Source organism: Lampris incognitus, chromosome 13 (assembly GCF_029633865.1).
Source record: "Lampris incognitus isolate fLamInc1 chromosome 13, fLamInc1.hap2, whole genome shotgun sequence".
Taxonomy (NCBI): domain Eukaryota; kingdom Metazoa; phylum Chordata; class Actinopteri; order Lampriformes; family Lampridae; genus Lampris; species Lampris incognitus.
The window spans coordinates 8830214-8854157 of record NC_079223.1 but is presented as its reverse complement, the minus strand read 5'-3'; the positions used below and the strand labels follow the sequence as shown (position 1 = coordinate 8854157).

General features: G+C 46.8%; 1 protein-coding gene across 1 annotated transcript in view; it reads left to right on the top strand.

Moving 5' to 3' along the window:
- Positions 1-1469: 1469 nt before the first annotated feature.
- tacc2 (transforming, acidic coiled-coil containing protein 2) overlaps positions 1470-23944 on the top strand; it is a 73896-nt gene continuing 51421 nt past the window's right edge. Inside the window, exons 1-3 of the mRNA XM_056291683.1 lie at positions 1470-1580; positions 7061-7138; positions 16551-16807. Of these exons, the coding sequence (XP_056147658.1) occupies positions 1470-1580; positions 7061-7138; positions 16551-16807 (446 nt within the window). The remainder of the gene's footprint in view (positions 1581-7060; positions 7139-16550; positions 16808-23944) is intronic.

Genomic DNA, 23944 nt, shown 5'->3' with positions numbered 1-23944 from the left:
AGGCTATTCTACCAAGTCAGTGACAGAGAAAAGGCTCCGCCTTCAAATTGGCAGCATCAAGGAGCACCTCCACAGTGGAAGGATCTAATGTATCCTGTGGACAGCCACAAAGAAACCGCTGGGTGAGTGTTTAACAGAAAAGGGAGCATCAGCTCTAATGCTCCTTAAGGCCCTGAATGAGGGAGTGTGCAAGCTTGATTAGAGACGAAGAACAAGTTTTATAAAAACTGTAAAAGTTTCCCTCTTAGCGGCATGGTGGCCACAGTCCAAAGACATGTAGGCCAGGTGAATTGGCTGTACTAACTTGTCCCTAGGTATGAATGGGTGTGTGTGTCGGCCCTGTGATGGCCTGGCGGCCTGTCTAGGGTGTCTCCCTGCCCAATGACTGCTGGAATAGGCTCCAGCATCTCTGCGACCCCGAGCGCAGGATAAGTGGTTCAGATAATGGATGGAGTTTCCCTCTGAATAGAGACTTTAATAGGCCACTTCTCTTTAGGGTTCTTTAAAAAAACCTCTGTTGCTTATTGTTTGCTCTTATTTTTCTTTTAAAGAAGAATGGGGAGATTGTTAAATTGTAAATTTTTAGCAGGCATTTCACATTGCTATCCAGGGGCCCCCTCCCCGAGTGCCCAGGACTTACTGCACTTCCGGTGGTCATTGCGGCGGTTTTGGCGGTTCTTCGACGGGACGGTTTTCATGTTTCATTAGAGTTGTTACACGCTGGTGAAAGTTGTCGTTAATTTGAGCTATCGGATGGATCACGGAAATCAATGTATGAGGGGGGGGGTCTGTAAACCAGGTTTAACAAACCTCCATCTATAAACAATAACACATGGAACGTGGTTGAATGACTTTTGTGATACGTTGATAACGTACCACCAGCTCAAATGTGGAAGCATAACAGGCAGTGGCAATAATTGACAGGCAAACGAGCAACCGGGTTTCTTTAGCTTTTTTCTGAGAGCAAGTTATGAATAATCCTTTTATCCACCAAGTCATCTTTTTCGCTGGACATACCCTAATTTCCCCGTTGCCCTATTTTGAGTGAGTGAACTTGCATCATCGAGCGTCCTCCTCTTCCTCATTTAAGAGAAACTATAATTGCCCTCTTGGTCCCTTAAAGAGATAGGCTCTTCCTCCACTTGGTTTCCCCTCTCTGAGCGTATTTATTTCCCTCCCATCGCTATCAACTCTGCCCGTCAGGGCAGAAACGTGAGGCTGAGCTTCATGTGAGGATGGAGGCTGCAGCTCTCCCATTCATCTTGGTTTGATCAGTTCTGATGCTGTGAGGGAACGTAGATCTTATATAACGTATCTGTCACAGTCGTACCCAGGGCGACGCAGCAGAGAGCCCTTGTTAGTCGCTCACACACGCGCTCGCACAGACACGGAGGCAAACGCATTGCTCACTGGGCATCGCTCCGGCAGAGACCCGCTCGCCTTTGCAATGCTGCTCCCAGCAGATAGCCATGCAGTTCTGCAGAGAGGTGTTCTGCAAGCCGTGTAGTTCCAGGGTCACATCGCCAGAGGAGGACATGGAATACAAGATGGGGAGCTGCATTGGAATTGCACGCAGCCAGGTAACTGGAGAAGAGCGATGTGGTGAGAAAGAGAGCGCATGCTGAGTGCAAGCCACGTGAAAGGCTGTATTAATGCATGACACTGGAAGGGACGAGGATCAGAAGCAAAGAGCCAGAGCACGAGGAGCTGGAATCAATTGATTTTTGCTGAGAGAGGGCAACATCTGTATGGATCCAAAGGCAGAGAGCGAGAGAGAGAGAGAGAGAGAGAGAGAGAGAGCAGGTGTACAACAGTATTGGAGGCTGGTGACGTCAGTGGTGAAACGGTGCAGTACAGATGGATGGTGTGGGGGCGGGGGGGGGGGGGGGTCGTGAGATGGGAAAAGCAGAATGAATAACTGTGAGCGGGAGGATGCCGGGGGAAGGGAGGCGGGATGAAAGAGAGCAATGCAAAGTGCAGACGGCTGAAGACACCAGGGACCGGATTTCTTTTTGTTCCCGTTAAAAGGCGGTGGGACATGAGAAACCGTTGCTTGGCAGACAGGATACAGGGGTGTCAGACTGTGCCGGCGTTGTCTTGCACAGAAACTGGACTGACCACTTTATTGGTATTTATAGATACTATGCTAATCAGCCTACGGTCTCCACCGACCATAATCAAGGGCAGCTTGTGGTAGAGGAAGATAAAAGAAAAAAAAATAGACATCAGTTACAACCCAGTGAAGTATGAATATGTTGTTGTACATGCAGCTTTGGTTGCAGCTTGATCTTGCTCATTTGTGTAGCGAACAGCATCTGGATGCATTGCCTACATGTAAGAAAGGCATCCAAATGTATGTCATGATATGCTGCACAGACTGTTCTTCAGCACAAGGTGTTTTGTGTGTGCGTGTGTGTGTGCGTGTGTGTGTCTATTCCTGTAGTTCTTTGTATATCCTTTGAATCAGTTGTTTATCCCCCGTCGCGCTTGAAGGTGGAACTAAAGGGAAAGGTGCGAATCACTGTCAAGTGTTGACAGACGTAAAGGACGGATGGGAGGCAAAGAGAGAGGCGCACAAAAAGGAGGAAGTCCGAATAGAGGATTGTGGAGAGTGTGAGTTAAAGGTAACTTATAGGGGAGGAAGTTGCATCATCAAACAGTGACCTCAGTTGTTAGGGACTTCATAAGCGGGGCAGACTCCTTGTCCTGCCCTTCCTGCACGCCTGTTTGTTTACGGTGTTGCCTTAGAGCCAGTGTCGACTCCAGCTGACTGTCAGATGTCCCAAATCTGTCAAAGCAAGACCCGCCCCCCAGCCCCCCCGCCAGCCTCCCACCTACCACCCAACTTCCCGCACTCCAGCAGACATGGCCGCTGCGTCTCTGGTTGTGTCTCCCCCCTCTTCCCGTCCCGTGTGTCTCCCTTACCCCCTATCAACCCCTTTCCCCATCTACCCCCGTCCCCCTCCACCCACCCAATCGTAGGCCTGGTGCAAATATAGCAGTGGGGAAGCTGGGGGTTCCTCACAGGAGGAGAGATACACACAGCGGCACCGACTCAAAAGAGTAAACACTGTGTGGAGCAACAACAGGAGCCCAAGGAGAACCTCGAGGGTAGAGCTAAACTGTCTGTTGTCTGTAGCGGTGAGTAGTTGGGTGAGATGAATGTATTGCGCAAGTTTTCTTTTGCCTTTATTTTTGTGCATGGAATGGGGTTACTTAGTGAAATGGAGATCTGGAGAAAAATACGAGTTAAAATAGTTTAATCCCATTTAAACTGGGAAGGCTGGAATTAACCTCTGGAAGTCCTCTTAAGTGAGTGTGCAAATTGGGGTTAAATAAAAAAATCTGCTTCGTCAATGCCCTGACCGTGTCTATTATTGGAGCACGGTGCTGTATACTTTTAGGATTATGTGAATCAGTCGCCAGGCAGACGGACGTGGTTTAAGTCAGTAGACCTTCTATGTCCACCTAGAGCTGGGCAGTCAATATCATGATATGAAACTAGATATCGTCTGGGATTTTGTCCTTCCCTGGTTTTAAAGGCTGCGAACAGTAAAGTGATGCCATTTTCTGGACTGAACGTGAATGAACACGCCCACTCGTGTCATTTCCAGTTTCCCCCCCTGCTGGGAATCTCTTTGCAAACACTCAAAACTGTCTAAACCAAATATCAAGTGAGATGGGTCTCGTACACAGCGTCCATCCATCCGTTATCCAAACCGCTTATCCTGCTCTTGGGGTCGCGGGGATGCTGGAGCCTATCCCAGCAGTCATTGGGCGGCAGGCGGGGAGACACCCTGGACAGGCTGCCAGGCCATCACAGGGCCCACACACACACACATTCACACCTAGGGGCAATTTAGTACGGCCAATTTACCTTACCTACGTGTCTTTGGACATATGTTTGATATATTACATATCACCGAAAGTCTGACACTGGTCTAGATGGTTTAACAAGTCATAAGAAACAAACCTAAGACAATGTATAAGCACCTTTATATCCATGTCTTGCCATTTTTGACTCCTTGTTTGGAAATCTGTAATTGACTTGAGCTAACTGCAGAATAGTGGTGGCACATCACATTGGACTAGTCCAGGGGTCAGCTGCAGAGTAAGAGGCACTGTCCTCATATCTGGGCCAATGGAAAGACACACGGCGTTCATCTAAACCCAAAGGCTTGAACGATGGTCAGGTGCTGAGTGATGCAGAGGGCACTGATGAGGTGACGAGTGGCCTGGCAACACACTTTAATCACATGATTTGCCCCAGTGCTTTCTGTGCTGCCAAAACTCTAGTGCGCACACACACACACACACAAGGCATACAGGCTGAAATTACACCCCATACACACAAATAGCATAGAGACAAGCAATGGGGGGGATAGTAGCTTGACTGTGGGGTATGAGGAATATAACAGGATAGAGAAATGTTCTTTACTCAAGCCAAAATTAATTGGTAATGTCCTTTCAGTCCCCTCATAATTACAAGACCAAAAAAAGCATCGAGTCAAGCATCTGACTGATGATTCGCACGCCTTTAAAGTATGGTATCGGGCACCGGCATCTCAGACCAACCCAAAACCAACCTCCCTGCTTCCTCCCCATTCTTTGCTGTCGTTTCGTTGGGTTCGGTTGGAATATTGATTTTCACAGTATAGTTATGTTATTAACATTAGTGACATTCAGCTTGGTAAGGAGTTCTTTCTTTGATCTGCCAAGTGACCATGTAACGTAGCTATTAGCTGGCTAGCTAGCCCGCTAACGCTAGCTACCTCACACGCATGCACGCGCGGCCGGACCGGCTTCCAAAACAAAGAACAGAGACACTGGCATTACAACACACACGGGGAGTGTGGCTTCATTCCCTGCTCAGGACACCATTACTCCACTGTCTCTACATAGCAAATAGTTGTGTGCTGCCATATTAATGTTCGAAATCTCGCATACAGTGCCTTTAACGAGTTGGAACATAAAGGGTATCGGTTCGGAAATAGAGTAATGGGGTAAATATGATGAGTTGTGGTGACTGAAAGATGAATAAAGTCTGACAGCCGAGGACAGGACAGAGCTCTATTTATAAAGTCTTTCATATTCAGGTCAGTGCTTTCTGACTAAACGCGCACCCACAATATAGGGGGAGTATGGAGGAGAGCGTGCACAACCTCTCAGCTAGGAACGTGTTGGCTACACAAATGTGTTCATACGTATTTGTGCAGCTTTAATCTATTGTGCTTTTTAGAGTTTAAACTCCTTACTAATCTTTGTTGTCATCTTTAATTTAGTGTTAATAACATTTCCGGTGTCACATGAAAACATATCTTAAGTGTCGGCTTTCATTTTAGATAATGGCTTCTTTTTTTTTAGATTGAACCGGTAGTGCTATGAGTCTGGTCTACCGCTAAAGTGAAAACACAAGAATCAACAAAATTGCAGTTACAAACGATTCTTTTCAGAGAGAGGAGTGAGACGGTGATGTATTTGTGCAGGTGTTGAAAGAGGTGACACCAGTTTATTTGAATGTGTCCTAATTGCATCGTCGATATAACCTTTGAGGGAATTATAAAAACAAAATAGATGCAGTGAAATAAAATGGGATTAGAGGACCTGCTGGATGATTTGGCGGCCGCCTGACCCCTAATGGCTATTCTTCTGACAGACCGAGCCGACTAAAGGGCAACAGAGACACAATCTGTCATCCACCCCAAAACGATTACCTCATGAGATTAACCAGCCTCACTGTGTCAGTCGGCTACTGTCGTTAGACACACAAACACGTGAACACACACCCATGCACACAACAAGATCCATCTGGAGCATGCTGGTCCCATTTTGAAGATGAGATAAAGGTTTTTCCCCGTCCCTGTGGGTCGTGCTGCTTGGTTTAGGTCGCTCGGACCAGAGGTCATAAGGTGACCAAGGGCCGGCTGGTTACGGTCTGCTCATCAGTGCCGAATTTACCGATGTTCTCTTTGTCTATAACCCATAAATATTTTTGAGTATTTTGTGTTCAGTCGCTCTTAATTTTTCAGGCTCAAATTAGCAGAAAGAAACCCTGCCCTTTGGTTTGGGAGAGATGTCATGCATCACAGGTTTCTAAGTCTCTGTAAACAACACGCAAGTGCACTCCAAATCCTCTCCCTCTCGCTTGGCCCTCCTAATAGAGACCCCCTAATCCTGTGGAGTAAGAATCTGTGGCATGATTGAGGGGCCGCAGCTCGGCCAAAGACTATGTCTGCTTCTCCTGGGAGTTGCTGTATGCTCACGGTACCGTTGTTTCAGTGTCTTTCAGCCACCTGATGTGAAAGGCTGTCGATTTTGGGCACGGCCGCTCTGCAGCCCGCTGAGCCATGGGGAATGAGAACAGCACAGCTGAGGAATTGGTAAGAGCCACCTAGCTGGCATCGGATGGTTTGTTTCACTTGGCTTGGATCGCTACCACATTCCCTCAACACATTTATGCACCGAAGACTAACAAAACTAACCTTTCCTCGCATGATCGCTAATTTGCGCCAGGCTTCGCTGATGATTTGTATGGGAGGCCAGTGAGGCACACGTTCCCAGGAGAGACAAAGATGTCTTAGATGTCCAGTTGGCTATTCTGTCCACTGAAGACGAATGTCAATCTTGATACTCATGGCCGGCTTTCAAAAACGTTCAGGGGGGACTGCCACATTGCTCCTTGCTGCTGTTTATGAAATCCACCATTTCTATACTGATTTGCTGCTTTTGTTTCTTTTACATCTGTGGCTTTGTGCATATAAGTATAATGCACATTTTGATTATAATGAAGAGAAAACACTCGTGATTGGGAGTCATTCAGTTATGGAGTTTAGGATTAGCTTAATCGGATTAATGCCAGCATTTTTTTTCTTCTTCCCATGATCTATAGTTTTTACACCATACACTGGACCTCATTGGATCTTGGCCGGAGAGCGGGGTTTAACATTCTTGGTTTTGCTTCAGAAACAACCGTTCTTTGTTTTGAGTGTGGCGATGCATGAATGCTGCTTCTAAGACGAGTTGCAATATAGATTTTAGAGCTCTACCATTCCATTTTCAGCCAGAAGAGGGCGCGCCTGAGAATGTTGTTCTGTTTCCACCTCAGGAATATCAGGAATGTGAGAAAGACTTATTAAAGGTACAGTGTGTGTGTGTGTGTGTGCTTATGATTATAAGCTCATGTTTTTCTGTAAGACTTTTCATACTATAATTTTAGCATAGAGACGTCAGTGCCATCCTGCATGTGAAGAGGGATATCTTAACTATGAGTCATTCACTTCCGGAGGACTGCAGTAATTTGAGGCTCAGCATATGCCTGCCCAGTGTTTTTGTTGACAGGAGAAGTTGCTCTCAAAATTAACAAGCCAATAGAAGATTTGGTAACACTTTATGATAACTACACAAATGAAGCATTTAGTTAAGTATTAGTAACTACTGAATTCATCATTCGTAAAGCATTTGTAAAGCGAGACATGCACCAATGGTTAGTGTGTTAATAGATGTTTTATACATATTAATACTGCAATTCATGATTAATTCAGGTACTTACTAGTTAAGTATTTTGTCTGACCTCATCTAAAGTGATGACTATCTATGCCTTACAAAGCATTTACAAATGGGATTGAAAGGCCAGCAGTACCTTGAGACTCACAGAAGTCTAAAGGATCACAAGATCCTTTAGAAAGTATAAGTGCACGATTTAAAAAACTATTTAGATGTACATGTGTGCATGAATTATCGGCAGAGGGGGTGGAGCAGCGATCGGGACGGCACAGACATGTTGCCACTCACTGCGTTTTCTTTTGTTTGTGACCCCACTGCTGAGGCCATCTGCTTTCTGACCTCCACTTCACCCACAAGCGCCTCGATTTCTGTGTCAGAAAAATTCCCTTTCTTCGTCTTCCTCTTCCCCTCTGCCGATCCGGGGAGGGCTGCAGACTACCACATGTCTCCTCCCATACATGTGGTGTCGCCAGGGGGATGTTACATCGCCAGGGGGATATAGCGCGTGGGAGGATCACGCTATTCCCCCCAGTTCCCCTCCCCCCTGAACAAGTGCCCTGACCAACCAGAGGAGGCGCTAGTGCAGCGACCAGGACACACACCCACACCCAGCTTCCCACCTGCAGACGTGGCCAATTGTGTTTGTAGGGACATCCGATTAAGCCGGAAGTAACATGGAGATTCGAACCGCCGATCTAAAAGAATGTTTGCCTTTAGTGGTTATACATGTATTTGAAATCAGTAGTTAAAGTAAAAGCATATGACAGGGTGCCAAGAGAGGAGGTGTGGTATTGTATGAGGAAGTCGAGAATGGCAGAGAAGTATGTAGGAGTGGTGCAGGATATGTATGAGGTAGGTGTGACAGTGGTGAGGTGTGCAGTTAGAAAGACAGATGGGTTCAAGGTGGAGGTGGGATTACATCAAGGATTGGCTCTGAGCCCTTTCTTGTTTGCAATGGTGATGGACAGGTTGACGGACGAGATCAGGCAGGAATCACTGTGGACTATGATTTTTGCAGATGACATTGTGATCTGTAGCGAGAGTAGGGTGTAGGTTGAGGGGAGCCTGGAGAGGTGGAGGTATGCACTGGAGAGAAGACGAATGAAAGTCAGTAGGAGCAAGACGGAATACATATGCGTGAATGAGAGGGAGGACAGTGGAATGGCGAGGATGCAAGGAGTAGAGGTCATGAAGGCGTATGAGTTTAAATACTTGGGGTCAACTGTCCAAAGTAACGGGGAGTGCAAAAGAGGTGCAGAAGAAAGTGCAGGCAGGGTGGAGTGGGTGGAGGAGAGTGTCAGGAGTGATTTGCGATAGAAGGGTACCAGCAAGAGTTAAAGGGAAGGTTTACAAAATGATTGTGAGACCAGCTATGTTATATGGTTTGGAGACAGTGGCACTGACGAAAAGACAGGAAGAGGTGGAGCTGGAGGTGGCAGAGTTGAAGATGCTAAGCTTCTCATTGGGAGTGATGAAGGACAGGATTAGGAACGAGTATATTAGAGGAACAGCTCAGGTTGGACGGTTTGGAGACAAAGCAAGAGAGGCAAGATTGAGATGGTTTGGACATGTGTGGAGGAGAGATGCTGGGTACATTGGGAGAAGGATGCTGAATATGGAGCTGACAGGGAAGAGGAGAAGAGGAAAGCCAAAGAGGAGGTTTATGGATGTGGTGAGGGAGGACATGCAGGTGGCTGGTGTGACAGAGGAAGATGCGGAGGACAGGAAGAGATGGAAACGGATGATCCGCTGTGGCGCCCCCTAACGGGAGCAGCCGAAAGTAGGAGTAGTAGTAGTTAAAAGTAAAAGCAAAAACGAAAATAATAAATAAATAAAACTATGTTGGGCTACTCGTTCAGTGCAGTCCTTCCATAAAAGAACACAACAATATAACAAATAACAAGTTAACACCATAACGCACCTAAAGAGAGTAGCATGGGGCGCAGTCAATTCACACAGTGGCAGGCTGTCTCTCATTCTCCTGCAGGAAATATGCAAACGCTAAAATCTGCGACGGATTTAACAGGAGGTAATGGCCGCCCTTACCGACCAAAACCAACGGCAAAATGTTAGCAATGGTCTACTGTTACATTTCCATACGGTTTAAGCCAGGAAATTTTTACTTTCAATCGCGCCAAGGGGTCGAACAGCACGTTTCACCGTCACAAGAGCTGCTCAACTTCCGAATTTGTAGCACGTCACTTGTACGTCACTTGTGCGTCACTAATTGAAGTCCCCCCCCCTTGCTACGAGAGGTAAACCGGAACTAGATATTAATTCGTTAAAACACAAGGTTGGCGATATACAGACAGTAACAGAAAATATTACACACAGGTTTTGAGAATGTTCACCGAGAGAAATGTATATATATAAGATAACATGAGCACCATATTGACTCAGCTACGCGGGCAAAATCCCGAATGGAGGAGCCCGCTCTTCATGTACTCGGCGAACAGTTCTTATGGGGGGTGAATGGGCCGCCATTTCCGGTCCAACAGTAATGGCGTCGTACCTACCCGGAGCTGTACGACGTGGCTTTAGAGGGGTATAAAAAATAAAATAAAAAGATGTGGTTTGGCTTTCTGACGGCCACGGCACAGGACTTGACGGTAACGTTCTTGTGTGACCGGATAACGTCTGAAGTGTTAATATTACGTGACGACACTAACTGTTATGTCATAGCTAGCTTAACTGGCGCCGTCATGCTCTTAGCTGAAAACGTTTATCACGGCGGAAAGCGACGCGAATCTTCTCACGCATTTCAGCGAATATGATGATCGAGGGCCATTAAGTCACAAGTTTTAACACCATTATCAAGGAAACTGCCGGGTTTTTTTTTCTTTATATATATATATATATATATATATATATATATATTTTTCCCAGTTCAAACGTTTTGTCCCCTGTAATTCTGTTGGCGTCCCCCCTCAGTAGTGAGCCTAGTTAACAGCATGCCGCAAAGAACACGACTGCCGCCTAGTGGCAGTAGTGCAACGGTACAAAATCCCTCAGCTTTCCCATATCTAGCCAAGCGCGCCTGAAACTTAATTTACGGGCTGTTAATGTCACAAGTTACCAATCTGGCGTGTTTTGCTTTACATTTGCGATCCCTTAAAAATGTGATAGAAAGTGCCGCCAGCACTTGCGATTGATTTCAGCAAGAACAGCAGCAGCAGCAGCATTGCAGGAGTCATTGTGGGGACTGGTTTAAAAGCTGTCATATCAGATGGGATTGCCTGCGTTTGCTGTTGCAGTGTAACCTGATCCCCTGTCATGGGTGTCAATGCAGAGTGACCCTTGGCCTATTTCCCAGTATCACCTGCAGAGAGTGCTCTCCACTATCGGTGTAGCTTGAAGACACAGCAGAAAGGGGGGGTGAGGGTGGAGAAGGGAGAGAAGAAATGGAGTTAGGGAGGAGAGAGAGTGGAAAGAGGTGGGAACACAGACTACCAAGAGCACAGACCTCGCAATGGAAGGGGTGGAGAGTTCCCAGCGCTCGTCTGTAGTTTTTTGCCCCGATCCTGCAGCGTTATAGTTGCTCTCTGCCCTGCATACTCTCAATGGGTGCGGGGAGGAGGAGGCTGATGGGGATTTAACAGGGGAGCGACACGGGACAGGAGAGGGAGGGAGAGGAGTTAGGAGGAGGGGGAGGTTAGTTAAGTTAGTCGAGGGGAGGGGAGGGAGTGTCAGCAGCATGTGTTGCAGCGTGTTTGTAGCGTCGTCGGCCTCTGTTAAGATCCTGAAGCCTGCAGAGGCTGAATGCACAGTGAGACAGAGAGAGAAGGAACAGCAAAGCTGCACCATAGAGTCACCTTCAGCATAAAGGAACACAGAGCTGGGTAAGTCAGCCATCATGGAAAAATACCTTTAATAAAACTTGCACTGCTCTGTGTGTGTGAGTGTGTGTGGGGTGGGGGGTGGGGGGTGGAGTTAAAACGTGCTGTAACACTGGTGAAAAATTACAGCTGTAGACTCTGTTAAACTTTAATGTTTATTGTTGATGGTGATTTGACCTTTGTTGCTGTTTTAGCAGTCAGGTTGATTTTAAAAACGTGTTAAGTGTCAAAGCTTAAACAGAACTTGGTTTTACTGCTGAGAAAGAGTTGGTCTGGAACTAGTGTCTATGCAGTCCCCCCCCCCCCCCAGGCTTGCTATGTTGTTCATGGTGGTTAATTAATAACAGACAATGCTTTCTGTGCCCGGGTCATACACAGCAAAACAGGGCCACTGTTTTCCAACGCACTAAGCCAGGTCATAGGCTGACCCAAGGAAAGGACCTTTTAAAAGGGTCATTATTATGGCTAAGTGCCGGCTATAAACTTGGGTATGCTTTACCACTTGGACTTTCTTTGTCACTCTGGTTTGCCTTCTCTTTTTCACATGCACATCACTTTTGACTTGCATTCTCAAACTCGTATGCAAATCTTTTCAGCGTGTAATACTGGACTATGGGCACTTTGGTTGTTGCTGTTGTGACGATGGGCTTGTGGACAGGTTAAGACAGGAAACAGGAAAGGCCCATGTGAACGCACAATGATCTCAAAAGATCACACTGTGTGCACCTCTTACTTATGTGACGGTTTATGTGTGAAAGAAGACTTTTTTAAAATTTTTTATTTATTTCGTATTTTTCCCTTTTTCTCCCAATTTAGTGGCCAATCGATCCCTATTTTAATTCAAACACCCACCCTCGTACTGCACGCGTTCGCCAACTGCATCTCTCCGGCCAGCAGTCTCGAAGGAGACGCCTCCCCACTTTCGCGACAAGGCGACTCCAGGCCGAACCACTGCTTTTTCCGACACACACAGAGACGCGTTCATGTGACGAACACAAGCTTACTCCACCCCCCTCCCGAAGACAGCGGTGCTGATTATTGCTGCTACACCGAGTCCGGCCATAGTCGGATCTGACGAGACCGAGGCGCGAACCCCCGTCCCCAGTGGGCAACTGCATCGACACAAAGCCGATGCTTAGACCGCTACACCACCGCGGACCCAAAGAAGAAGACTTTTAATTCAACTTTAAAAACACAGAAATAACACAGTTTGAATGTTGGGAGTTCAAAGATTTATACTGTTACCTGATGTGTTGCATTTCTGTCTAAACTACTTTCTATATAACTTCCTAGTTTACTTTTTATTTCAAAAGTTTAACGTCTTTAATCGATTTGTTTCCCCCCCATAACCAAACAAGTGGCCATACATCCCCTGGTGCACAGAACCCCTTATATAGACCAACACATTTAATATTTCTCTACATGGCTACGCTTCATGCACATGCAAATAAGTGATAGGTGGGAGATGTTTAACTGAATCTGCAAAACTCTGAAATTTAAAGAAGTCAGCTTTGCAGGTTGTTTCACAAGTTTGAATACGAACATCTTTTCTGCGTGTGAGCGGGTGAAACTGCTTTGGTGGTGTTGCTGTGAGTGTGTCATACAACGTGCATGTGGAGTTGCTCTGTGGGTCTTTGCAGTGTGGGGTCACCGGGGAGTCCGGTGAGGCCACGGATCCACTCAAACAGAACACCCCTTGTTAAGCCGTCTCAAATGTCCACAGCCAGTAAATACACCGGAGCAGCAACAACGCCCAGAGGACGCCGTTTTCTAGCTCCTAGTCCATCTTGTCCACATTTGAGTTTCATGCTACTTCATGTTCATGACCTTTTGTAATGTATTCAGCCCCCCCCCCTTTTCTCCCAATTGTACTTGGCCAATTACCCTATTTTTCCGAGCCGTCCCGGTCGCTGCTCCACCCCCCTCTGCCGATCCAGAGAGGGCTGCAGACTACCACATGCCTCCTCCGATACATGTGGAGTCGCCAGCTGCTTCTTTTCACCTGACAGTGAGGAGTTTCACCAGAGGGACGTAGCGCGTGGGAGGATCACGCTATTCCTCCAAGCCCCCCTCGGATCAGGCGCCCTGACCGGCCAGAGGAGGCGCTAATGCAGCGACCAGGACACATACCCACATCCAGCTTCCCACCTGCAGACACGGCCAATTGTGTCTGTAGGGACGCCCGACCAAGCCAGAGGCAACACGGGGATTCGAACCGGTGATCCCCGTGTTGGTGGGCAATGAAATAGACCGCTACGCTACCCGGACACCCATGTATTCAGCTTTTCAAAGGTGCTACATGAATACAAAGACTTACAAAGTACTTTACTACAAAGAAGTAAGATCAGATGAAAGCCAGTAAACCGATGCATGATAAAAGCGCCAGGCTGTACAATAAAAAAGGTTAAAAGGGCAAAAATAAAATGCCTGTAAACGAGCCTAATTATCCAAAAAAATAGATTTCCGAGTCATTTGTTGCGTATAACAAAACCAGCAGTGACACACTTTGCATCACTCTTTCTGTGTGTGTGTGTGTGTGTGCCTGCACACCAGTTTATGTGTGAGAGCAGCATAGATGAATAATATCGTTCCTGCCTCTCCAAATGGAGGCAGCATGTGTCAGAAGAATTCCCCTCCTCGTGTGGCGGGTTAGCAGTGAAGTGCTGTGTGTTTTGAAGGTAGTGTTGCTGTAATTCGATGCCACAGCCATGTGTTGCGGTGTGTGTGTGTGTGTGTGTGTGTGTGTGTGTGTGTGTGGCTGTGGTTGGATCTCTCCCCTCTGCATGTCAGTGTGAAGGCAGTCAGGAAACGACAGCGTCCGCTCAGCTGGGACAACATACAGCCATACTGCTGCTTGTTCTGTGTTTCAGTGAGTTCGTCCAAGTGATTTTGAGTCAAATGAAGTGCAGTCAAATTCATTTACTAAGCCGTTTAATAAGTACTTTGGTCAAATGCGCTGTTACCCATGAGGAATGAAGCACAACTCTCGAGCCTGTACAAAAATGTATTGATGATGGTTATCCAGACAAAAGCATCGTGACGTTTCGGTCATTCAGATATTTGTCAAACGTTGGTTCAGATTTGTGGACGACACCTGGGTTAGAAAGTTAAATCTCAGGATATACCGCTTTTCACCGGCCACATTAACTCGGTAAGTATTGGTCGTACAGAGGGCGGCACGGTGGCGCAGTGGTCAGCGTGGTCACCTCACAGCAACAAGGTCGTGGGTTCGAGCCCCGGGGTAGTCCAACCTTGGGGGTCGCCCCGGGTCGTCCTCTGGGTGGAGTTTGCATGTTCTCCCCGTGTCTTGTGTGGGTTTCCTCCGGGGGCTCCGGTTTCCTCCTGCAGTCCAAAGACATGTAAGGTCAGGTGACTCAGCTACACTAAATGGTCCCTAGGTGTCAATGGTGTGTGGGTGGGTGGGGTCCTGTGATGGTCTGGCGGTCTGTCCAGGGTGTCTCCCCGCCTGCTGCCCAATGACTGCTGGGATAGGCTCCAGCATCCCCACGACCCTGAGTAAGGATAAGCGGTTTGGGTAATGGATGGATGGATAAAATAACAGTGAGCAGACATTGCAGATGTACATCTCCAGGGCAATACAAAACCATATCAATGGATGTGATGAATTGAACCATTAGCCAGGGAGAAGGGAGTGAGGCGAGGCAGGAGAGCTGGATCAGAACACAAATGTATAAATTGGTAGTGCCATTTTCCTGGTCCTAAACCAATTATGTGCTGCCTTGTTTGAACAACAGGGCCTTGCATCTCTCTTGGCGTCGGTTTCATTTCTAGCGTTGTCTATTTATACGTTTTGTACTCTGCTCCACCTCATTTCCTTCTCCCTAGCTAGTGGTTTACTTCAGCACAGCTGTTAACAGGATTGTCCAGCGTCTCAGAGCAGCATATCTGCAGTGTCTGTTCATTGTTATTTCATGTCTGATGAATACCTGAATGACTGACACGTCACCACGCGTTTGTCTGGATGAATTTGATTTAAGTATATTTTGCTTTATAAGGGTAGAGAGTTGTACTTCATCCCTCATGTGTTTTACACTTTTTTGGGGGGGGGGATTTTTCCCCCCTTTTTCCTCCCCAATTGTATCCAGCCAATTACCCCACCCCTCCGAGCCGTCCCCGATCGCTGCTCCACCCCCTCTGCCGATCCGGGGAGGGCTGTAGACTACCACATGCCTCCTCCGAGACATGTGGAGTCACCAGCCACTTCTTTTCACCTGACAGTGGGGAGTTTCACCAGGGGGACGTAGCACGTGGGAGGATCACGCTAGTCCCCCCCCCGAACAGGCGCCCCGACTGACCAGAGGAGGCGCTAGTGCAGCGGCCAGGACACATACCCACATCTGGCCTCCCACCTGCAGACACGGCCAATTCTGTCTGTAGGGACGCCCGACCAAGCCGGAGGTAACATGGGGATTCGAACCGGCGATCCCCGTGTTGGTAGGCAATGGAATAGACCGCCACGCCACCCATTTTACACTTGTTTTGAGCAGGACTTCTGATCCGGGTTGTTTGAACACAAACGTCTGCCTGATTGTCAAATGTGGTGTAACGCAGGGCAGGAATACAGATGAAAACAAGCAGTGAACAATAATAACAAAGAAGAAGAACAGGCGTATAAACTGTCAGAAGAAATGTCTCAGAGTTTGTGTTTGTGTGTTTGTTTGCGTGTGTGTTAAATGTGCTGAATCATGACTGTTTTGTCTTAGTTGCCAGGGTGAAACGCGAATAAAAGCTACACATCTGAAATTGATCTCACCATGTCCACTTGGTCCATGCTGCAGCTGGACCGGCCCCTTCCTAATGACCACTTCGTCACATGATGTGGAGGATTTACGACACCACATGCTACCGAGTTTCATTATGCCTCTCGTGTTACTAATGGAGATTCATGAAAATAACTGATCAACCACATCAAATATGGCCGACAAATGCCAAAGTCATTCTTGTGTAGGGTGTGTTACTGGGCTGGTGCACTACTATGTAATACTTGTGAAGGTGTGTGTGTGTTTGTGTTGGTCAGCCTAGAACACTTAATCAGTAGGTCGTTCCTTTACGGCACATTGCAACATGCTCGCACACGTTTTGGCACACACGTCCTTCAGCGTGTCACTGCTGCTGAAGTGATCATTTGTAAGTTTCATCCAGTCTCGTGTCATCACAGAACACTGGTCCGCCTCACTGTCCTTCCTGCAGGCTCAACCTCACGCTGAGAGTCCGACGCAAAACGGGGCGAAGAGGGACGACGGGGCGCTGCCGACCGGGCCCTCCGCCGCCCAGCAGAGTCTGCTGTCCCAGTCACTGCTGCCGGACGTCCGAGTCATCGCCGGAGTGGAGGAGGGCGGAGGAGGAGTTGAAGACCCGGACGACAAGGAGGAGCTAGAGTTCCCCCATGACCTGCTGCCCAGTCTAGACTTCAGCAGCGAGTTCAACATCTGGGAGTCCTCCCTGGGGTAGGTCTCGTCTATAGTCTTGCAACACACACGTACACTCACTCACCCAGGTGTTCACCCACACACCCTCAGATGAACAACCAAAACTCGCCCAGAGGTAACTCTGATGAATCTGAGCAGCCTCTCTGGTGAGCCGTGAGATGACAAAGCATGTACTAGTTCTGGTTTGTCTTTGAAGGGCAGTTATATTGTAACATTATACTCATTCGTTAGTTCTTTGAAGTACCTTTTTACTTTGCCATGAATCACAGTAAAAGGCTACAAAGAGATAAGATCATACATTATGATCTTATGTCACAGGATACATGGTCATACATCATGACAACTCGTAATTGCCATGGGATCTGTTCAGCGGCGCTTAGCCAGCCTTTTGGGTAATGACATCATTGTTGCCCGGAGGAATTACCCAGTAATTGATTGGTTGTATAGCCAATATGTCAATTTATCATGTTATTTTTTTTTTTGTTCAAAAACCGTCGTTGGATTGGCTTGTTACTTTCACAGTATGCACTAATCCTTTATACAAAGCAGCATTTCCGTTTTACAACGCAGTAGTCGGTACTAACGTGATGAATCTTGTGCTGCTCTGAAAATCGCCATGAATACCAGCAGGAGAAGGTGTTGCTGTTGCTCAGTAGAACAGCAAATCCCTATCAGCTCTGATCACCTTCCTGTAGAAAGGGGGGGAGAGGGTCAGGTGAGGGGAGAATTTCCTCGTAGAGATCAATAACCTATCACATTTTCTTTACATTCTAACCGTAACCTATGGGCTCTTTTTGTTCCAGTTGACCTATAGCCTAACTCTGGAGATGATATTTTCACCAGTTTGCTGGTTTGCTGTAAACTTGGAATAGATGGCTGATTTACTGTATGTGTGCACATCTGTGTGATTGTTTGTATGTGTGCATGTTTGTGTGTGTGTGCGCGCACGTGTGTATGTGCTAGCAGCACACAGAGTAGTTCAGATGAGAGGACATGTGAGCAGGTGAACCCCCTGCTGGCCGGGCTGCAGCATCACACGGAGGTCGACCCACCGCTGGTGGTTCTAGACACAAGGTACCACAATGTGTCAGCATGACAGGGTGGGTGGGGGTGGTCAGAGAGTGGAGGTGGATGGAAGTTGGGTCTGCTCGGGTTTTGTGGTGGGTGGTGGAAAGCAGGATGATGCACTGTAACGCCACGGAGCATGGAGTGACATTATAAGACATAACTTTGGCCTTGTAGTCTGATGTGACGGGAATCTTGTGTGTTTGCTGTGTGTGTTATCAGACTTGGGCTGGATTGGGATCTTTTTTTTTTGTGTGTTTTTGGTTAATTATCTGCACATTGGCTTTGATTCTGCTTGAAGTTTTGCCTGTTATTCTGTGTGAGTTCAGAGGCTGATTGCACTAATTTGCTACTGAGCAAGAATGTGTTTCCAATAAGCTGACTCATTTCGAACCATTAAGATTTAATGTAATACTGCATGCTCCCATCACCCGATTTGCGCACATGTAACTAAATGAATGTGAAGCAGGGAATTGCTGATGCAAGTGTAGGGGCTCAGCAATCCTTTCAAGGACAGATAAGAGTAAAAAAAAAAATAATTAGTGTCAAAATTGGTTATACCACAGAAAGGATAAAAAGAGATTATGTGGAAAGATAACTGCCTGTGTGAGCCTACTTTTCTGCCACCAAGCAAGAATGTAACCAGCCACAGAGAGCCTTAAACTGTAGGAACTGTCTTCTCCATACTTCCTGTATGAGCTTGTTATGTAGCACAACCTCAGCAGGTATGCCTGTAACAGGGAGTGCCATCTTAACAAGGTACAGGGTTGGGAGCAGAATAGGCAGACTGTGAGGTGAGTTGGGCTGCTTGTTTTCCGGGCGGAGGTTCAGAGGTTGTGCGGTAATGGAATTAACAGAGGCCAGCCTGGGGCTACGGCACAGGACTGTTATCAACCAATCACAGAGCAGCGTAGTCATTTCTTTTAATGCTTTTTCCATATGTGGTTGAACATAAATGATTATTTTGAGCTAATTGTTGCATTTTTTACAACAGTGTCTATGGAGTTTGACCATTGCAGGGGATGTTGATGTAACATGAACTCGTAAAGATACTTTGTGTGACCACAGGTCATCACATCCTGTTGTTGTTGGTAACAGCAGACATGATATAGTAATCAGAATAATAAAATAATAATAATGATATAGTATGGTCATATTGCATTTAACTGCACATGCTGTTCAGTGGCCTTAAAGTGACTCAGCAGGTGTGCCTGAAAGGCACAGAACTGGTCTAACTATTGGTGACATTTGGCATATAATTCATAGCACACCCATATAATGAGACAAGCTGTGGAATCAAAGGTGTGTCGATGTGTGAGTTATGAGGAAATAATTGCACTGTTTTGCAAGAAAGTATGTTTGTGTGGTCATATAAATGATTAGTGTTTCTTGTATACGGCTCTGATATTTTTATATCTTCCATAGTTGTTCTGTTTTTAGTTAGATACATTATGCATAGTTAAGATTTCAAAACTTGAAACTGAGAGTTCAGTTGTGTTACATGAGTGAGTGTGGCAAGAGCACAGGTACTAGCAGTGCTTCATGCAAGTTATCAGCATGGTTTGAGAGTGCCTTTGACCTTTCAGATTGCTTAGTTGAGGCTGCTTCTTGACTATTTCTAAAATACAATTTAAAGATCAAGGACTAGCTTTACAGGCTTTTCCCTGGCATTTAAAATCTAAAGCAACCGCACTACTACTGCTGCTGTTAAATAGGCTAAACCGTAGGGTTCTGGTGTGTAACTGGATCGATACAATAATTTACTGCCACATGTTTGGAGACAACTGGTATATTTTCATGTTATGGAATGTGCATCTTAGAACAGACATCCTGAATTCAGTTGTGTGCTGTGCACAGATTGCAGTGTACCGAGTGCAGAGCATGAAGCTGGCTCTGCCCTACAAATGACAGCGCAATGTGGAATGAGCATTTGTCTTCTGGCTAGTCCAGAATTTAACTCTGTCACCCTACCCTGGTCCTAGGCCTCATGATGGTGATCCAGTTCTCACAGATGTCTGTTCTTCACCTCCGCCTGCTGCCCCTCCTTTCTCGGGTGCCCCACCCCTGTCCCTGCCCCCAGCTATCCTCTTAGACCAGGAGCTCCAAGAGGCCTTCCAGGAATGTGAAGAACAGATGGCCTCACTGGGCATACTTCATCCAGAGATGAGAACTGGAAAACTGATGGATAATAAGGCCAATGAATTATCACCATTGCCTCCGGTTGTAGTGCAGCCAGGACATTGTGACGGGGGCCATGGAAACAAGACTACACATGGAAACAGTGAGGCAGCAAACTGTCAGAAAGATACACTAGTGTTTAGTTTTAGGAATTACATACTGGGCACTGCCAGTGGTGCTGTGGGAGGAGAGGAGGAAAGTAAAGAACACGTGCAAAAAGCAGATCACAGTCACGATGAATGTCTAGAGATAAATCCCAGTAGAACAGAGATAATTGAGCTGGGGCAAACAAACACCCACACACAATGTGAGGCAGTGACAAATACAGATTTGTCCAAGGAAACCACAAAGGACCCTGTATCGACAGAGCAGCGAGAGGATGTGAAAAAGGAACAAGTTAATTCTAATGTTGTAGTTAAGGAGAACAACACTGTAGATTGCAATACGGTTACTGAGGAGAAAGACACAGGAGACGCTGTGACACAAATGTCAGACATTATGAAAAAATTACAAGGTGAGAGTCGTTTAAAGAAAGAACCAGAGGCCAACATTAACGTTGTGAGATCAGGAAAGAAAGATGATACAGAAACATCAGAGTCCAGCGCTCTTCCCCTAAGAGACACAGATGAAGTATCGACAAAAGAATCAGAGATACAGATACCAGCAGACAAACAGATGAAGCAGGATCAGGCGTCCACGGCGGACACAGAGCCTACTTCACAGACTGACAGACAGGCTGGACGTGACAAAGAGATGAAGAAAAAAGAAAAAAAGAGGCAAAGGAAAAGGAAAAAGACAGAGAAGAATGCAGACGTTAAAAAAAAAGTACAGACTGATGTACCACCCCTTACTAACACAGAGACCGAGTCGGTCATAAAGACAGGGGTACATGGTGAGATTAACATAGATTCGGAAGCAAAGGCAGAGTCAATTACACGGACAGATACAGAGGCAGTGATTCCTATCAAAGAGCTCATTACTGATTTTGATTACGGGAAACAGCCAAGTCCCAGGGGAGAGCCCAGCATCATCCCCCTACTCCCAGCCCCTCATAGTGGGCAGGATTATCTTACTGGCTCGGTCTGTTCACCTGCTCCTAGCCAGGCCCTTTCAGATGAGCCCCAGCCATCATACAACCACAACGATATAGACAACCCCTGTACTCTGAGTCAGGGCTTAGGTGAAACCCCACACCGGAAACAACATGCAACCAGAGAAGTCATCGATGAACAAATTACACCCCAGAGATTTGTCCGGACCACAGCTGTCATGCCAGCTATTCTCAGCACTGCAACATGTATTGACATTGCTATTGAAAAGGGATCAGATGTTGAAACATGGGAAGCTAATGTTACCTCGGAACCAGTGATTCACACACCAAAGCCCAAGAACCAAACTTGTGTAGGAAAGAGGAGGGCGGAGAGTGCCCTTGAAGAGGCTTTAGCAGTGGCCGTTGCGTTGCCATTGACAACACCCACGATGCCAGAATTGATAGAATGTGGGAGAGAGGGAGAAAGCGAGAGGCGTGATTCACTGGTGAGAGTAGCAACTGTAGCCGTCGCTGAGAGCAAGAAAGCAGTGGGAGACAGTGAGACAGAAAAGTGCCTTAGCTCTGCAGGAGAGGATATAGAGGGGCTCCCAGACAAGCTCTCTCAGCGCACATTAATCTGTCCACAGGAAAAATGCTCCTTTGCATTCTCAGCCAAGGAAACACAGGCTGCATCTGAGAAAAGCTGCAGCAGCGAAATGCCATGCAACTCAGCTGAGACTGAGGTGAAGGAAGCGACAGCACCAGCTAACAGCGACACAGAAACAGAGGCTCTCTTTACCGCCAGAGAAGGGGAGAAAGAAAAGGAGTCTTTCCAGATAGAGCTCTGTACTCCCCATGGGCTGCTTGCTGGATCTGACTGCCAGGGACACAGTGTTGTGCGATTGGAGAGAGAGGGAGGAGGAGAGGAGGAGGGAGAGAGAGGAGCGTTAGCTAGGGAGCACAGTTCATTCAGCCAGCCAGAAGGTTCCGCTAGTGGGGTGTCATCAGCTGAGACGAAGACGTGTCCGCCCCCCGATGTTGTCGAGTCACAAGTGAAGTCACAGAGCAGGAGTGAGCCTACTGCTAACACAACCGAGAGCATCGTTACTGAAAAGGAGCGTCTCCCGCGGCCTTGCCACAAGACGGAGCAGAACAGGGAGCCAGCATTTTCATCTCACTCTGAACAAAGCCTCTGCCATACGGAGGGAAGCTTAAGGGCTGGAATCAAACAAAATTTAATTTCAGAGAAAACATCATCTTCAGCACCCATCTGTGAAGAATTCTTTATCACAGAGAAAGAAAATCTCAGTGGAGTCTCTCTGACTTTAGTCTCACCTCTGCCTTTTAATTCTCCACAACAGAGCCTAGTTGAAGTAGCGTGTAACGATCAACAGGTCCAACCTGAAACCAGCACTACCAACACCAGGATAGACAAGAGGGAAGTTCAAGTCCTCGAGCAGGCTACGACCCTGAGCAATAGTTTTGGACCTACTATGTCTGAAGTAGGTGTGTCTATCAGGAATATCAGCGGGGATAACAGGAGAGTTCACTTTAATGACACTGCAAAACGAGAAGACGACTTCTCTGTGGATCTCAGCAACATCCCAGCACTGACTATGGACTGTGCTTCTTTGCCCCCATTAACTGTGCATGAGAACCTACACCACCCTGTTGTGGAGGCCAGCTATATCTTCCAGGATTTTCTCAAACTGAAGAAACCAGAATGCTCTCCAGTGACAGTTCTCGCTGAGGATGAACGAGCAATACAGAGCTTATCAGAATCCCCAAAGCCACAGACAGAAGTCCACAATGGAGGGAGAGGAGATATTAAGATGGAGGATGCCGACGAGAAGCTAGGTAGAGGTCTGCTTATTAATGATAAAAATTCAGAGACAAATACTGTTGATGCACAATCTCTAAATGATTCCTGTTTAAGTAGCAATATTGCAGATCAGCCTCCTCCCCCCTGTGCCACCGAAAACAAACAGATAAACAATGGAGATTTTTTTTACCTCTCCCACCAGGATAAATGTAAAGAAATTGCTATCTCTGAGAATGATAATTTAAAGGCCACATCAGAAAACATGTTAAAAAAGGGAGAGGCAGAAGAACAGGGCGCTGTAAAACCATGTGTGTCAGATGGGGTGGAAATAGAGAAGCCACATGAAGATGCTATTGGCTTAGTTGATGCTGACAGACCTCAAGGTTCACCTCTGATTGGCAGTGCAGTTGTTGAGATGGTATTTATTGACAAGGAAGATGTTGAACAACATTCTTCAACCTCGTCTGCCATTCCTTCTGTTGATAATCTTACTAATGAGCCCATTATTGATGTTCATTGTGCACAGAATGACGGGTTGTTCTCTCGTGACTTTGAATCCAGTTCATCTTCTGAAATCATTACCTTTACCCCCACTGCTTCTGTACAGACAAAGTCAAACGACTCCAACAATCAGGGTCCAAGCCAATTGGCTAAATCAACCCCTCTTGGCCTAGTAATCCCAGATCTCACAGAAGCCAGAGATGAGTTTAAGAGCGTGATGGAATCTGTTGATCTGCATAAGGATGAATCAGTTTCAGAAGTCATGATCTCTGACCAGTCAGTTTCTGTTATTACACAATGCGCTAGTAAAGCGACTGGTGTCCTGGGGCCCGTTGGCCCAATGTTGAGTCACTTGGAATTAATTGATGACTGTGACGTCTCTGTTCCTGAACAGACAGATAACCACAGTGCTGACAGTGACAACGTCACATTCTCTGGAGAGGTGAAAGGTGACAAGAAGGGGAAAATCACATCGATGTCCTCAGCACAGGGTCTGAAGCATAGTGGCGTCACTGAGAATGTGAATGAGGCTGATAAAATAAAAGAGGATAGAAAAAAG